The sequence below is a fragment of the Anarrhichthys ocellatus genome, unplaced genomic scaffold (genome assembly GCF_004355925.1).
Source record: "Anarrhichthys ocellatus isolate YVR2014 unplaced genomic scaffold, GSC_Weel_1.0 scaffold55, whole genome shotgun sequence".
Taxonomy (NCBI): Eukaryota; Metazoa; Chordata; class Actinopteri; order Perciformes; family Anarhichadidae; genus Anarrhichthys; species Anarrhichthys ocellatus.
The window spans coordinates 1,904,483-1,921,495 of NW_022280085.1; the positions used below are offsets into that span (position 1 = coordinate 1,904,483).

The 17,013-nt window shown below is 41.8% G+C and overlaps 1 protein-coding gene across 2 annotated transcripts in view; it reads right to left on the reverse strand.

Moving 5' to 3' along the window:
- Nucleotides 1–66: 66 nt before the first annotated feature.
- LOC116396365 (vesicle-fusing ATPase-like) overlaps nt 67–17,013 on the reverse strand; it is a 28,854-nt gene continuing 11,907 nt past the window's right edge. For both annotated transcript variants that reach the window (XM_031870936.1, XM_031870937.1), the window contains 17 exons: nt 11,671–11,756; nt 9,208–9,307; nt 9,074–9,113; nt 8,228–8,394; nt 7,981–8,088; nt 7,017–7,092; nt 6,387–6,542; nt 5,468–5,667; nt 5,215–5,380; nt 4,776–4,850; nt 3,737–3,924; nt 2,976–3,071; nt 2,706–2,862; nt 2,011–2,144; nt 1,713–1,859; nt 818–952; nt 67–375 (listed from right to left, as the gene is read on the reverse strand). In XM_031870936.1, the coding sequence (XP_031726796.1) occupies nt 82–375; nt 818–952; nt 1,713–1,859; nt 2,011–2,144; nt 2,706–2,862; nt 2,976–3,071; nt 3,737–3,924; nt 4,776–4,850; nt 5,215–5,380; nt 5,468–5,667; nt 6,387–6,542; nt 7,017–7,092; nt 7,981–8,088; nt 8,228–8,394; nt 9,074–9,113; nt 9,208–9,307; nt 11,671–11,756 (2,325 nt within the window). In that variant the 3' untranslated portion in view covers nt 67–81. The remainder of the gene's footprint in view (nt 376–817; nt 953–1,712; nt 1,860–2,010; nt 2,145–2,705; nt 2,863–2,975; nt 3,072–3,736; nt 3,925–4,775; nt 4,851–5,214; nt 5,381–5,467; nt 5,668–6,386; nt 6,543–7,016; nt 7,093–7,980; nt 8,089–8,227; nt 8,395–9,073; nt 9,114–9,207; nt 9,308–11,670; nt 11,757–17,013) is intronic.

Sequence of the window (17,013 nt, forward strand, 5' to 3'; positions counted from 1 at the left end):
CATAAACTAAAAAACAGCTGGAAATGGCTAGCCTCTGTCTTAGTGGAATACTTTTACCCCAAAATGACCAATTGTATATCACTAACTCACCCCGTGTAACCTTGATATGTTGAAAAAAACTTTTTCTCGCATGACTCCAAGGTGAACAAAGAATCCAAAAACGGAGAATAGTCTTGATGAATGGGGGCGTGCTGTCTTTAGTTTTCTATTGTCCAACCCCTCACACATCACAGCTTCACTGCTTCGGTGAGTGTCCTTTACCTGCAGGGACATCTCGATGAGCACGAGGAGCTTCTTGATGCCGATCCACACTCGCTTCCCTTTGAGCTGATGTGAGATGCTGGCCCGCTCTTTATCTGTGAAGCTCCCCAGCAGCTGCAAAGACAACAAAGACATCAGAGAGGCAGAGACCTTCAATTCTGCCTTCAAAACCTCCAACCGATGAGCAAAATAAAAAAGGATCGGCCGGTGTAAACTAGCCCCTTTAATTATGTTTAAGCCACTTATATTTTTTCAGTACCTTAAATGAAAGTATTTTTTTTCCCCACACAAAGGACACAGTCGGTTCTTCCAAGGCTGTGTGTGAATGTGTGCTCTTGAGAATGGGGAATGGTAATGTACCACAGTTAGATGAGCCAAGAGGAACCAGTAACTTGGCTTTGCAAACAGGAGTAAATCCCGAGAAAAAGAGCCGGCCAATCACATTGTGTCCATGATTGGGCGGACAATCACAAGCATCTTCACCTTCAAGCAACCGAATGTGTTGACTGCATTAAAGCGAACGCCCGTGATTGTGTGTGTGTGCGTTCGTTCATACCTCTAAAGCGTCGACGAGTTGCTCTCCGGTAGAAATGTTGGGGACGTGGATGGTGGTGCTGAAGGCGTCCAACATCTCCATCTCCTGCAGCACGTCCTTCCTGCTGGTGGTGCCGATGATGAGCAGCTTCCGGCCCTGCAGGGAGGAGTAAACGCTTTGTTTTGTCCCTTGGTGACAGCTATAACCACAGGCGCGGGGTAGATTTTCATTTCAGCATTTATTCGGATTATGGTTGGGTAATTCTGAGATAAATAAATATACTGTTCCAGCTTTTAGTTGATCTAATTAAAAAGAACATGTATCTAGGGCTCCAGCTAAATTTAATTATGTGTTGATGCAGTAAAGCAATTATATAATATACTGCTGTCCTCTTAAAGGAACAGTCAACATTTTGGGAAACATGCTTTTTTTTTTGCTTTATTGTCATGAAAAGATCCACTCTCATATCTGTCCTTTAAATATGAAGCTAAAGCCAGCAGCCACTTAGCCTAGCTTAGCATAAAGACTGGAAACGTCTAGCCGGGCTAGTGCGCCATGCCAAAAAAATAGTTCGGCACATAACCTCCCCAAAACTACAATGTGTCGGTTGTACACGTTTACATTTTTTGTAGAGATTGAACAAATAGCTTGCCATTTCCCTTTGTTCCAGTCTTTATGCTAAGCAAAGCTAATCAGCTTTTGCCTTTTCATCCTCATCATCCGTACAGACACGACAGTGGTATCGATCTTCTCATGTAACTCTCTACAAAAAAAAGCAAATAAGAATGTTATTATAATTTGGTGATTATTCTATATCGTGCTTATTGGGAAGCTACAAAAGATCGAGAACCTCTGCTGTATGGTGCACATATAGTAATAGTAGCAATATGTATACGGGTGTCAGATGAACTCTGACCTTTGGCGGAGCTTTCTTCAGCAGCACCAGCAGAGCCTGAAGCACCAGGTTGGAGAAACGAGGCCCGATGGGGACGTAGTCCAGCAGGCGCTCAATGTCATCCACCACCACGCAGCTGAGCTGTGACTTATAAGCATCATCGAAGACCTGAAACAGTAGTGAGGGAGGGACAAAGGAGTGAGGAAAGGGACAAAGGTAAGACAGGCAGGGAGAATAGTCCCATAATCTATTGTCAAAATGCAAATGTCTCATTGTTTGCTGACATACTACGGGGGTTAAAACACACTGCAGCGCTTACCTTTTTGATAGCCTGGCACTTGGAGATCTCCGAGTGTCCAATCATCTTCTCTGGAGAGCAGATCTTAATGAAGGGGAACTCCGAGTCCTCTGCAATCTGAGCTGCCAAGGCCGTCTTTCCGCTGTGGGGTGGGCCTGGTGTGTGTCGAGAGCGGAGGAGGGGTGCTATTTACTGTCTGCATGTGTTTGTATGTGTAGCTTAGTGGCGTGAAAGCCGTGGGTGTCGTTTGAGTCATTTAGCGCAAATAATGTTTTTTTACCACTAAAACTGGTTTATTTCAACGTGGGGTATTTTTCCCATAAACATGGTGACTCTTTGGATCGTGCTAATGTCGCGCTCGCAAAACAACTTGTATCAGAGCAAGCTGTAGACGGCTGCTTTCTGTGTTTGATTTCATTTCCGACTCTCTAAAACGGAGGCCACTATAGCCACGTTTATCGGAAATATGGCGTCTTGAAATAAACCGTGATTGCAAATTTTCTCTATTTGAATGGTGTAAATATTTGCATTGATCTCACTGGTCTGGAATACCACGGGAACTCAGGAAATTGGATTCAATCTTGTGCAAAGTCGGACATTATCCACAAGTTGGGCAAAACAAATTGATTTACCTCTTTAATTGGAATAATAGTGCATAAAAGTGCGTGTTTTATTGTCATTTTGCTCTGCTTTTCTGTGTGTTTCTGGTTTCTTACCCTCCAGTAGCACAGCCACCAGCGGTGTGCGATCACTGTTCTTGGTCTGCTGCACCAGCAGCTCTCCATCATCCAGGACATGAGTGACCGGGTCGCCCCATTTGATGATGCCGTTCATGATGTAGTTGGAGTAGTCCTCCTGGTTCGTACCAAACGCCTGGGTAGAAAACATAAAGAAGTGTCAGGAACTGCGTTCTGCCTTTACATATTACAGGATTAAACCGTATTCTACAGTCAGGGGCATGAACTGTAAAACGACCCGGTACGTACGGGTTTGATGTCGTTGTTGAGGGATCCCATGAAGTCACTTCTGGTGACCTGCAGCTTCTCTGCCTTCTCCATGTCCACTTCCACTGTAGCTGTGGCCTGGAGAAGAACATGCAATTGCATTAAAACCTCCTCAGGTTTTACATATGAAGTTCAGCTCACTTGTCACTCGGAGCCAGGGGGTGAATAAAAGGAACTTTTAAGTTGCAAGTTACAAAAACTGAAACAATTCTACTGAACTAATTCCACTTGTACGATGTAGGTGAAAGCTCCAGAAAAAGCAAATAAGTAGTCCTTGATTTGACAAATGACTATTCCCAAAGTCAAGAATCAACTTTCACGCAAACAAAAAGCAAATTTTCATGACTTTTGTCACTCCTGTTGTTTTGCTTATTGGAATGGGATTAATATGTTTTCAAGTATTTACCAGTCCAGCTCCCATCATGCTTTGCATGACGTAAACAGTTAGTATAATGTTGCCCAAGATGCAGTCATTTTGCTGTGGGCTACACAGGCGAGGGTCACAAAAACTAGCAAGATAATCTGCTAGCATACTGCTCTGCCAGCTAACATGTTTACATTCTGCTAGCCACTATTTGGCTGTGCCAGCTGTTATTACATTATCATCTTTAACACCACACTTACTTTGACTTTCAACATGATTTCATACGTTTTAATTCACGTTTCAATCTTGACTTCTCAATGCGGCGGCATCCTAACCAAACCCTAATGCAAGCTTTGAGTCTTGGAAAGTGCAGAGTGACCTTGATGTGTCGGTTCATGGCCGTGGACTGAGCGGCCCTGACCAGCCCCTCCAGCTCGGCACCGCTGTAGTTCTTGGTGTCGGCTGCCAGCTCCTTGATGTCGACATCGGGGGCGAGCAGCTTGTAGCCTCGCATCTTGTTGGTGTGGATGGTCAGGATCTGGACACGCCCCTTCTCATCGGGCAGACCTGGAGGTGAGAGGATGAGGAGGAGGAGGAGGAGGGGCGTGAGGACAAGATGGACACGGGAATGGAAAGAAGAGTCGAGAGGTCATTGGAAGAGAGGGATACGGTAGAGTTGATGTGACAGAATGGAAGATGTGAGGAAAGGAAGGGAGGAAGGATGGGAATGGGCAGAGGAGGCAATGAATGAATAAAAGTAAAAGGTAAAATTAGTAAAATGTCTCTATTCACTTAATTTCAACTCCATGCGGGCATGATGTGATTAAAAAAACATATAGAGTGCTGCGGGGATGACATATTTTTGTAGGCCGATCTTGGTAGTTAGAACCACACTGGCATGATTATTATGGAGCCGCTAAACTGAAGATTATTTTAAAAGGCTATCAGAAAAATCTAAAGTATCACTGAATATATCAAAAAAATACTCTTGTCAGCTGTGCTCCTCGATGAACCAGGGCGAAAGAATCGCTCATAATCTGTGTTCATGTCCACTTCTCCCATTGGAGGCAATAGACTCTAGACCTGAGTCCTAAAGGCACTGGCAAAACCTGCATGACATAGACACAGTAAATTAATCTTAAGCGTGCCGTCTCCTTTCTGAAGCGTCTCTGTGGCTCAATCTACGCTACACGCGCAAACAATCCCCTCGACCAATCACTGCTCTGCACGCATATGGACACGCCCTAAAATGATCACATCCGCATTAAGCAAACTAGAAATGTGCTGAGGAAAATGGCCATCATTTTGAGGTCCTGAATAGGGATAAGGGGACACTAGCTTAAACCAGAATGCCAAGCTGAGTAGTTTGTATAAGAAACAGGGCCGAACGAAAGAGGAAGGGGTCCCGGAACACTCACTGATTTCCATCTTGACCTCAAACCTGCCAGGCCTCATCAGGGCGTCATCTATCAGGTCGGGCCTGTTGGTCATACCTGGAGGGAAAGGGAAAACGGCAGAGATTGAGGGAAGGCAGACGTACGTGAGCCATGCTGTCTGACATTTACCATATGAAATTCATTGCAGAAGCATACAGTAACAGGAGAAACCAATCTTTTATGGCGCAAATAAACATGGAACATGTTTATGTTGATATCATTTCACACGCATCCATTTGCATGTGACTCATTCTTAGGTTAAAATCAAAACTTAAAGGTACTTGTAACTAAAATCTAAGAAAAGCAAATAACTGCAAAACTTAAGAGGAAGTAGTAGTGAGAGGCATACGGTCTGATTGGGTTCTTTAAAGATGACTACTGACAGCCTTTATATCATCATATTCCCACTGATGCCACTGACCGATGACCAGGATGTTGTTGAGTTGCTCCACGCCGTCAATCTTGGACAGCAGCTGGTTGACCACGGTGTCGTGCACGCCCGTGCTGCTGGCGCCCGTGCCTCTCTGCTTGCAGATGGCATCCAACTCATCAAAGATAATGATATGGAGGCCACTGTTGGCTCCCAGCTGGAGACGAGTTCAAAAACGATTAGTTCAGTTTTGTTTTTCTACTTGAACATTTAAACAAAAGCACATTGAGAGTCTCCCCCTCACCCTCTTCTGCTCGTCCTCCGCGTCAGCGAAGAGCTTGCGGATATTGGCCTCAGACTCTCCCACATACTTGTTGAGGATCTCGGGGCCGTTGACGACCTTCGGCTCGCGGGCGTTGAGCATCTTGCCAATCTGCCTGGCCATCAGTGTTTTACCACAGCCAGGAGGCCCGAACAGCATGATGCCCTTCACGTGCTTACACCCTGGGAGGGAGGAGAAAGAAGAAAAAGTGAGATGGTGAGGAGTGAAAAGTGCAAGGAGAATCAGAAAGGAGAGATGTAAGAAATACAAGATGCCAGAGGAAAAAGCAAGGAGAGGAGGGGATGAAGATTTATGAATGTAAGAAAAGCCAGACGGAGAAGAAAGCAGAATAATAAAACCAAGGAATAGTATGTTGCTGTCTGTGTGTCTCTGTGTGTGTGTGTGTGTGTATGAGGGGGAAAAAAGCTGCTGTGTTGACAAACCCTGTTTCCTCCATTGTATTACTGTATATTAGATGTTGCTACTGCTAGAAATATGCAGTATACAAAATAACTGTTTGGTTATGAAAACCAAATGAAAAAAATGAAAAATTTAAATATATTTTACATTTATTCCTCGTAAATTTACGACTTCAATTTTGGATATTCCTTTTTTTCATTTTTGTTTTGCAATATCAACAGCCTCCCTCCAGCTCCATCCTTAACGTTCACTTGTTGGTTAAAAAAAAAAAATGAATTTATAGTCAAATCGAATAAGCTTATGAAAGTTCCTGCATTACACTATATGTCATATGAGGGAAGAGAAAGCTAAAACCTCATAAATACAGAGAAGAAAAGAGACATCGTGACAAATTTCTCCTAAAAGCCAATAGAAGGATGGTGGACGTGCACGGTAAAAATATGAAAAGTCAACCGGAGTGAAGATCGAGAGGCTTTCTCACCCATCTGCTCCACAATGTCTGGAGGGAAGACTCGGGAAGCAAAGGCCCTGCGGAAAATGTCGGAGAATTCCTTGTCCAGACCGCCAATTCCCATCTTCTCAAAGTTCCACTCTGGGTTGATGATCGTCTGTCGGGCCTCCTTGGTCTTTGCCTTACCTGTTAAAAGACATAGGGGAACCACTTGACCAGCAACTCACAGATATATGTTTTTAAAGTGAGTGGCTCCATGAGGATAGAGTAAGATATTTGTTAAAAGGTTCTAAAAAATAAACCAGTTTCAGGATGTTGTCAGATGGGAAGGAAAATGGGATTTCTGTAGCTCAATAGAGAATTAAAAACCCTTACAATAAAAGTCAAGTTTGGCTTATAAGTCGTTCTTGGCCTTTTTTCCTTAGCGAGAGAATATTGTAGTGTTCTTACTGCCATCCTGTGGAGAAAATAGATAAGGGACTGTTGCATGATGGCTCCACGGCCCTCATATTGTTTATGCAGCACCCTGGGTTTACTATGTACATTGAAATATATTAAAAACTTCATCTTACGATTGACTGAAAGTGCTAAGGAAAACAGCCTCTGACAGTAATCCGGATCCTAAAGGTGAATCACATTTTGATAAAAGAAGGAACTTACCAACTAGTGTGAGGGATGAACTATTGGCCTTCTCAAAGATCACCTGGCTGTTGCCCACAAACAGTCCGATGTCGATCTATCAGAGAAAACAGGAGCTGGAATTTTTTCTTCGATGGTTCTGAAATATTTCCCTCCATCTCCATGATGATACATGTAGAATACGAATGGTCCCTTCGGATATAACATGTACAGGTGCGAAAGCACCACCAGGACCTACTGTGGTATTTGCAGCATTTCTGGTTTTAGCTGTTTTTCTGCAATTCTGAATGCCTTTTTTACTGATGTTTGAGTTTTCACTTGTTATATGTTGTAGTATTTGATGCATTTCTGAATCTGGAGCAAATTTCTCTGAATGTGTGCACTTTTGCTTGTGACTGCTTCTTGTCCTTAGGGGCTGCCATATATTAATGTGCATTGCTAATTAATGTGTAAGGCAATAAATCACTGGAATGCTTCTATTCCCTCGACTCCAGCTGATATCCGCACCATTTCATTCATCATAAGCATTTCAATTTCAAGCTTTAGGCATTACCTGGAGTTTAATTATTGAGGGGTATGTTTACAAGTAACAGAGCTACAATGAGTACTTGGGGACATGCAGGAGCGTCAAATACTTAATTTCCTGGATTCTGCTGAATTTGTATGCAGATGTTTATGGCAGATTGCAACCATCACTTTACCGGAGGCATTGTTGGGGTCTATGAGTCGAGTTTTAGCCGTTCTTCAAAATAAAAATCTTCTGCTACTTTCAACTTTTTCATTTTGAGGGCCGGGGGGCACAAAAATGCACACGTATTAAATATTGAGAGGGACGTGTCCCCTGCAACCCCACACATGTGCTTGTTAAAGATCAGGTGTCCCCCATTTTATAAAGGCTTGTGAATGGTGACACTTTGATCTGCTCCTTTTACTGGTTTTGACGATAAATCAAATAAACCCCATGTCTGCAATGTTGGTCGGGTACCTTCTGTTTCTTTCCAGAAGCTGGTTCTCCTCTGAGGATGCTGGCGTCCATGGCCTCAATATCTTTTACCATCAAGCCAAACAGCTTGTCACAGAAACTAAACACTAGCTGAGAGACAGAGGAAGGCAAGAGGATGATCAAACAACCTGCAGAGCAACATCGAACAACAAAGAACAAAGCAAAGTGTGTGTGTGTGTGTGTGTGTGTGTGTGTGAGAGAGAGATTTTGTAGGTTTGTGGATATGAACCTGCTGGGTAACAGAGAAGCTCTGGTTGTTGAACTGCTGGATAAACTCGGCGGCCATCCTGTCTGAGTCGTAGGGGGCGGAGTCAGTACTCTTCTTCTGCAGGAAGTCAATTTCGATTGTCATGGCGCCAATGCACTGCATGGATTTGTCAAAGTTGTAGTTGGCCACTGAGGGGACAGATGAATTGAACATTTAAATAAATACAACATTTTGTAAAGACCACCACACATTGGATTAAATGGGTCTTTTTTGTCTTTTCAAAACTAAAAATGTGTAAGAAATGGATTAAATAGTGCACTAATGTAATGCAAATGTTAGCATATCCAGCTACCTCGCTTACTGCCCACAGTAGCTACCTAGCATTTTGCTTTATTAAAAGACAGGGTTTAGCATATCGCTAATCACAACTTGCGGCAATATTTCCCCAACTGTGTGGAAGGCAATCCCGGATGCTATCAAAGTCCTGCTCTTCATTGGACGTATTTAGCCACAAGTGCATATTTAATAGCCCTTTGCGGGGTTCTTGTTTTAATACAAGTAAGCCAGAAACAACAAAAAGGCTGCCAGACACTAGTTTTATGTTTGCAACCATCTCATGGAGCTAACATTAGCTTAATTAGCTAGCTAGCTACAGTTGATAAAATAATTCAGTGACAGTTGTCATTTCAGCCGGCGAACTGGACTAACTGGACAAACTAACTGTCAGTTAGAAATGAGTGACCCATTGTTTCAGAAATGAGTAACTATGGAGGTCGCTGATGTCATAGCTAATGTCAACTACAGCAAAAGAGCTATTGTGTTCTGTTCGTAGCATTTTGCAGCGCAATCAAACAGAAAATGTTATACCTTCCACTTCCTGGCCAATGGAGAGACCGGCCCACTTCCTCTACAAGGGAGATAAAGACAGGGACATGAGGAAAGATGACAAACAGTAGGCCAATTAACAATGTGTGTGTGTATGTGTGTGTGTGTGTGTGTACCTGTGGCAGGCTGAAGGCGATGCTTCCAGGTGCTACAGTGTGGTGGGTCTTCACTGTGAACACAAACTTGTGGTTGGGTGTGGTCTTCACCGACACATGTCTGCAGAGATAGGAGGCAGACAGACGCTGGTTATTACATGTGTCATAGTGAATTATTTTGGCTTGCAGGACTGTTATTAACTACTATATGCAATGCAACACTGCTCCCTCATCCCTCAATTTGTCTTATTTGACCTTTCACTATCTAATATGTTCTTTTGGGGGGGGGCGGGGGGGCATGACATGGTTTACGTCTTCGCAAACAATTGCTTTTTATACATCCAGCAGACATGAAGCTACATTAGCCTGCATTTAGAGTTTTGTTTCTGGCTACTTGACAAATATGAGTCCACTATCCAGTCTTCTCTCTGCTCTGGTTTGGTCTGCACAAACTCTTAAGGGGAATATGTGCCTCTCTAGCTGCTAAATGCTCCACTATATTCAGAAGCTAATTGCTAACATTGTCTGTCTGGTGCTGAGCAGGTAGCTTCATGCCCCAAAAAACCAAGGCAAACATCCAAAATAGAGAAGGGATCACATACACTGGGATGACAACATTCTGGGAGTTTGTCAATATAGACAGCTCCTTTCACATTACATGTTACATGGTGATTAAAAACATTGGTCAGTGCAGCTTTAATTCATTTATTCAAACACAATACTGATCTTTTTACAGCGCTCTAGGTGACATCTCTGGAGGTGAGGAAAGAAAAACACCAACATATCAGTGTGTGTGGAGACCATGCACCACTATTTAACGAGCTAACTTCACAGAGGCATTATTGACACGTTGCCATTTATCTGCAATGGTTGCTAGGATACCACTGCTTTCCTCTCACACAAGGTGCCCTCGCGAGACTCATCGAGACAGTTTGATAAGAGTCAGAGTTTGAGTAAAACCACCTTTCAATGTCGATGCCTACTGAAGGAATGCATTACATCACATCACTGCAGCGGGTATTTAACGCCTTAATTTTATAGCGTTACCTTGTTGCTAGGCTACGAGAGAAACGTCTTTAATATTTCGCCAGCCAACTTTGAATATCTGCAAATACTCATTACCAGATATTTACAATAATGAGAACAGTGTTAAACCTGAGATATATACATAGTTATTCTAATCTTAAAACATCATGCACAGTGACAACGGATGGTAAAGACAAGGCAGCAGTTGCCATGGCAGTACGAATGTAGGACACAGATAACACATTCATTTTGAGATCTGCCAAGACGCTCCCACTGGAAATCAAGTTTGCTAATTCTTAAAATGATAACACGTACGGAAACTAATGTGTGCAAATGAATATTAACCAATATGACGATCTTTTAAATGTGTTTTTTTATTGTTATATTCTTATGTAACACTACTTCTGTACATTGGCTGCAGCAATGAGCCTGTGTCATCCCTTCTGTTGTTTGTCAGCAGCTCAATCCCATTATCTTTTATTAGCGACCTTATTTGCTTCAACACACAAAGAGATAAAGTGCAGCAGAAACACGATGACATCCGAAGTGTTTGTAATGCAAAACCAAGTTTTGTCTCACAGTTGCACAAAATGGCCTGAAAGGGACAAAATAATGCAGACACTAGAAAAAGTTAAAAAGGGTGTGTGAGCAACTGTTTGCCCCTTCATTTAGAGGGCCAACTGTGATGGTGGCAATGCAGAAAGGACAATAAAATAACTACCAATTTGAAAAACTGAGATTATCATGAAAGCTGCACGGAGGTATTTCTCATGTTGGTAACCCCAAAATAGCAGCAAATGGTAACTGTTTTAGTACCGTACATAATTACAGACAATGGCAATAACAATACTATCGTGCTTTTTAAAGTTTTTATTTGAACTACGACAGTGATGGTATGCATGTTTCTGCAACAGAGATTTCATGTATTTATATTCTGTAATTGCCCCTCTACATACAGTTTTTTATTGTTGCTGGCGGAGTCCGCCATTCCGGCGCTGGATTCAAATGACCTACTCCCCCAAAAGAGATGCACAGGAAATGATGCGTTCATGTGCTTTAGCAATAACTCTTTATAATTTGATCTCACTGATGAGGAATCAGATCAGAAAATGCTTGATTTTTGTCTGTTAGCTTCAAGCGACTGTTGGCATTAACGTTTGCGATTTATTAAATTTTTATTTATTAAATTTTTTTAATCATCAGGTTGAAAATATGGTGTCTTTTTACATTTAATTCTTGCACCTCTAGTTATCATTATTACGATATCCAGCAGAATAATCCTGTTGATCACAAGCTGTAAATCCTGCAGCCTCATGTCAGATTATTGACTGTGACCTTCTGGACGAAGGATAAGGGGATAAGGTGGGTGGATGGATGAGTAGACGCTCGGGGAGATGCCCGCGTGTGTGGGTCTGTATTGACAAACGCATGGATGAATATGCGATAACGATTACTCACTGTCCTGACTGCAGATCCTTCTCGCTGACCACGGCACAATTAGACAGCGACAGCTCATCTGTCGGGCATCGCGCCGCTTGCATGGTCTGTGAAGATAAAGAGGAGGAGGAGGAGGAGGAGGAGGAGGAGAGGAAGAGCAAAAAATGTTTCAAAGATATTGGTAAAAAACACACTTTTACAAAACCTGTTGTACAACTCGCATAAAGATCAGTAGTTCTACTTTGTTTCATCTTCAGTGAAATGTTATTTGAACGTTTGAGAGTCATCCCTGGGCTGAGAGTTGTATAAAATACAATCGTTCTGTGTGTTGTTGTGCAGTCTGTGTTATGAGCAGGTTATGTACAGCCTGAGATAAATGATGCAGATGTAAAGTTGCAGCTGAATTGGAAGCATCTATTGGTATTCCAACTAATTATAAATATGATTAAATATGGGTTTAAGTCTTTAAAATATTGTTTTTTACATCCATCCATCATCTTTTACTATTCAATCGTACACCGTTGTACACCAAGGTGGTTCAACCTCTGCTGCCATAAAGAATGTGAGTTCACTGAACTTAGGCTGAAAAATCTGTTCAAATGAGTTCAATACACGTACAAAAATAAGATGAATTTAACTGTCAGCCCTTCTTTTGACATGTCAAAATTAAAACTGTGTATTCTTGTACCAAAGTCAGAACAAAGACAACATACAAGGCTATTTCCAATCACTTAAAAAAAAAAATATATATACAGTATATATATTCAACACAAACCTACACAACTATATCTTTGCCCACTTGGGGGCAGCAGAAACAAGTTGTGAACACAACATGGACATATCAGCGAACACCTTTTAATTTGATATGATGAATGTGCTTGCAAACAGTTGCTTATTTACACATCCACCTGCCAGTCACAGGAGGGATATTTCTGTGGAACGACTTTAAGATACTCTTAATTACATTTCACTGATCATAGTGTAGTTTTACTGTAGTTGGACTTTGCATCAAGTAGTTTTACTTGTAGTAGAGTCATTTAAGATGAATGCATTACTATTTTGCCATAAATTATCCGAATAGTTCTTCTACCACTGTAGAGGACATAGTTAAGCAAGAGGGATGAATCAAAGAGTACTGCAGGAGCAGTGATGAAGGTTACACCTCCATCCTATAATTAGAAATGTGAGAAGAATCAGGGGCGGTGACATCACCATCGCTATTGGGCTGGAGTACCAGGGGAACCAGGTCATGTAAAAAAACCTATCACAACCACCAATTGATGTGCCTTTTACCCTGACCTTTAATTTGAGCCTGTACTCCTGACCTTTCAGGAGTCTCTACTTTACACGTATGGTAAGACAGGTGTGACTATAAGGACACGCTGCCATGCTCTCATTTCGACATGAATTAAAAGGCCGTGGCAGAACAACCGTCTCTGCAGCTTGGAAGAAAGGTACAGAAAAATCTGCCGCAAGGTTCGGCATTCCAATGCACATCACTGCAAGTGGTAACCATGGTAACCGCATTAAGCAATCACACAGAGCCTCAGACCATAAATCGGGCTTCACTGCTGGCCGGTTTATGAATAGCACAGTCGCTCCGAGGCACAAAGGTTACTCTGCCACAAACTGTTTAAAGTCATTTGTTCCAGCGAGGCTTCGCAGCTAAAACACAGCAGACCTGCTCTCACTGTGGACACGGGTTCCTCCTCCGCGTTTGATCTGCGCATCGCTTCAACTGTTTCGTTAAAAGCTAAGACGATGCAGCAGTTTGACGACATACACCGGTGAAACCTCTTCCCTTGGAGAGCAACATAACACAATGTTTTTTCACGAATAAAAAAAAAAAATTGCATTTGAACCCAGACACAGAAAGGAAAATAACGATTATTAACAATGATCTAATAAACGCAGCGACTTTAAGAGTGAGTTTCTGTGTCCAGAGGTCTGTTGCTGTTTTAGGTGCTTTGGATGTGGCAAAAAATAACATAATTTTGTTCATTTAAGAGTGTAAAAAAAGGTAGCTTCACTACAAAGGATTGGGCATTAGCTTTCAAAATACCAAATGACTTAAATCCTTTTTCTTTGAATGATGGATTGACAGAAAGTCAAGGTGTTTACTATTCAGCTTTCCTTTGAGGTTGTAAATTCAATATTCCCACTTTTGGCCCTGTTTTTGGTCTCCACCACCTCCTGAGGTAAAATATTGGTTTCTTTTGCATTTAACTGCGTCTGTCTGCTGTTTACTGAACCGGTAGCATACAGTAGCTTTTTCACTGAAAACAGCTTGAAAGGGGAGAGTGAAACAAAAGAGTAAAATCTCGGGCCGCACAGATAAACAATGAGATGAAACTCTCCGTAAAGCCGAGGGAGAGCTGTAGATTAATGTGATAATTCTTTGTAGGTTCATCACTATGCATTGTCACGTTGTTGTTTGCCTTGTTGATTAGAGTCACATAACCTGTAGCTGCGAAGATACCAAATTTCCGTATCTTTCTTTGAGTTCGTATGGTTTGTGTTAATAATCCATAAAGCTGCATGTAAACAATATCATACATATCCATCTTAGTCAGAGTTTTCTGAAGCTGCAGCCTCTGCACCAAAATATCACATAAATGCTTTTTAGCAGCTTGATTGCGAGGCCTCCTCATTAGGAGTGAAGCCATGGATAGACAACAAAAACTGTTTCACGGGAGAAATTCCAGATCCAGATTACAGGCAAAATCTGGTTACCAACCGATTATTTGCCAAATTCCCCCTCGTAAATGTCTGCCAAATCCATTCATAATCTCTGAGGATTCTTTGCCAACAGTACAGATAGACAAATAATGGCCATACGTTTGACTATAACACTGGTAACAATGTGCTCAGGCTGTTCTCTATCCTTTTTACAGGCACCTGGTGTATAAAATGAGACAAAGTGGCAAACTAGATCTGAAGCAGCTTCTCATTTCTCCATCATTACTTGTAGACCACCTGTTGACGACCGATACGTTGTCATCATTAATCAACAACATGTAAATGCAACCCAGTCGGCAGAAGAAATGTTGGCATTGTACGTTTCTGCAAACTACGAGGTACGTTGAATTGAGCTTTCTTACGTTACCTTAAGTAGCAAACGTTAATGGGTTTCACCCAGGACACAAACAGCAGTGTCCTGGGTGAAAGTCCTGTTTGTTTGCCCCGTACACACATCCCATCCACCCCCAGTGGACTTTCTCGCACTTTATACCGCGTCACTTTCAATACGAACGCTCCGTATAAAACGTCGCTTGCTCGGCTCGAATGCAAAAACGTCCAAATTAAAAAAGAAAACGTTCACGTGCAACATATTCGTGGCTTACAGTAACGTACAATGCCAAAAGAATTTCCTGGCGACTTGGTAGGTAAATGGAGATAAAGATCAAGCTGATCACTGCATCCTGAGGTATTCTGTGTGATATATATATATATACATAGTATTTTGTACACTAACTATTTATACATAACTAAACGAGAAGACAGCAGATATAGAGGAACAGAGAAAACAGAGACGGAGAGACAAACTGGTAGGAAACACTGCAATGCTGGCGTCGTGCCCACATCACCTGCTCCCCGTAGTCTGGCCAGACAGAGGTGAGACAGAGCAAGACCAGCGTGTCATAAGCCTTAAAGGGGCCTTTCACTAATAATAAATGTTATTTCTTTCTGGATTTTTTTAATCCAAAGAGGATTCTAAAAAAATATACCTCAATTTGTTTTGACTGAGTTTTGAGATGTGAATTTAATGTCCACCATACTATAAAAAAACTACTCCGACATAATAATTGATCAAAGGTATCTATTAGTCTTAACAAATATTTTTTCTTTTCTTTTTTGTTGTGGCAGGAATAAGCTGTAAACACAACATTGACAAACATCACCTCATAAAGTTGTTGTGGCGAACGTGTCGGTTGTCTCGGGACTACCGGTCCTAATTAGCTGTCGCGCTAATCCTGACACATTTACATTGCTGCTGTTCACATCAGTCCCATAAAAATGAACAAACAAACAAATAAAACGTCTTTATGATCCATTGAAATTGATTTGCAAATATCTCAAATATTATCATAGACAATCAAGCAAACCCATTTTCTGTTAAAATGGAGAAGCCATACATTGGGGAATGAAAAACAATTCCCCTGTGGAGCACAATATAAATGTGATACAAAATGGAAAACATTTTGTGGTCATGTGACATATTGCTTTCAGCGGGGAAAGCAAGGTGCCACAAAAATCAATATGGATGACAGGGAGGGCGGTTGAAAGCAAAAGTATAATGAAATACTTGGAATATAAATACACGATTGCCCCGGTTATCTGCAAACTGCATCCCATCGAGATTACCCTAGAAAGCATCTGGGTTACCTGGAAAAAACCCAAGGCAATTTATTTTAAGCAGTGTTTATTTTTTTTTGCGATGGACATCAGAGATAATGATATACACTGAAATCATGTCTGTGTGTTCAGATTTGACTGAGTTATGATAGTTGTGAGAGAAGGAGTGCCAATGTTGACAGAATCTGTTGGCGTCACTTTTCAAAGTGCAGGGTAGTCCGATAGACTTTATGTTATGTTATGTACGTTACGTACGCGAGGTCACTAAAGTATGTTACGTTGCTACTTGGTATGATTTAGGAAAAGATCATAGTTTGGGTTAAGATAAGTATGTTTGTATGTAACTTAAGTACGTTACGTGAGTTGTACGTTACGTGAGTTTAGTATCTTATGCGATGCAAGTTAAGTTGTAAGTTACGTAATTCAGAATAAGTCAACGTTGACCTCACACGAGGCACAAACAACAGTCTGATGGGTGAAAGTCAAACCCTCCATACACCCCAACCTCCTGCTTTGTGGAGCTTCATAGTTTTAACGGTAGGGCGACCGAGCTGCTGTATTTGACGAGTTGGGAGTGAGAATGAGTCGGTTTTTTTCGCCATTTAAACTCAATGCAGTTTCTGTTTTTGCAACAGGGCACAGTTTTACAGACAGCTACGCAGACAGGAAGTAAGGTAAGGGATAACTTCTTGTCAACCACTTTGTTATTTCCACGGCATTATTACCATATCTCAGATCTTAGATGTTAGCAAAACACAGCTAATGTGCTATAACCCCAATCCATTTTGTTCTGGGCTCCAGAGTCTAAGCGTTCAGAGATGCGGCGCAACAGGGGAGTTGATTAATGGAAATGCTAATGACTTAGCATTTCCATTCAGTCAGCACATGACATCAGCTTGACATTGCAGCCCACTGGATTGCAATAGTGCCAGACCTTCCAGGGTTGTTGCTATGGGCATGGTTGCCTATGGATGTCTCCTGAGATGCTAGCCAGCTATCCAGCCTGTA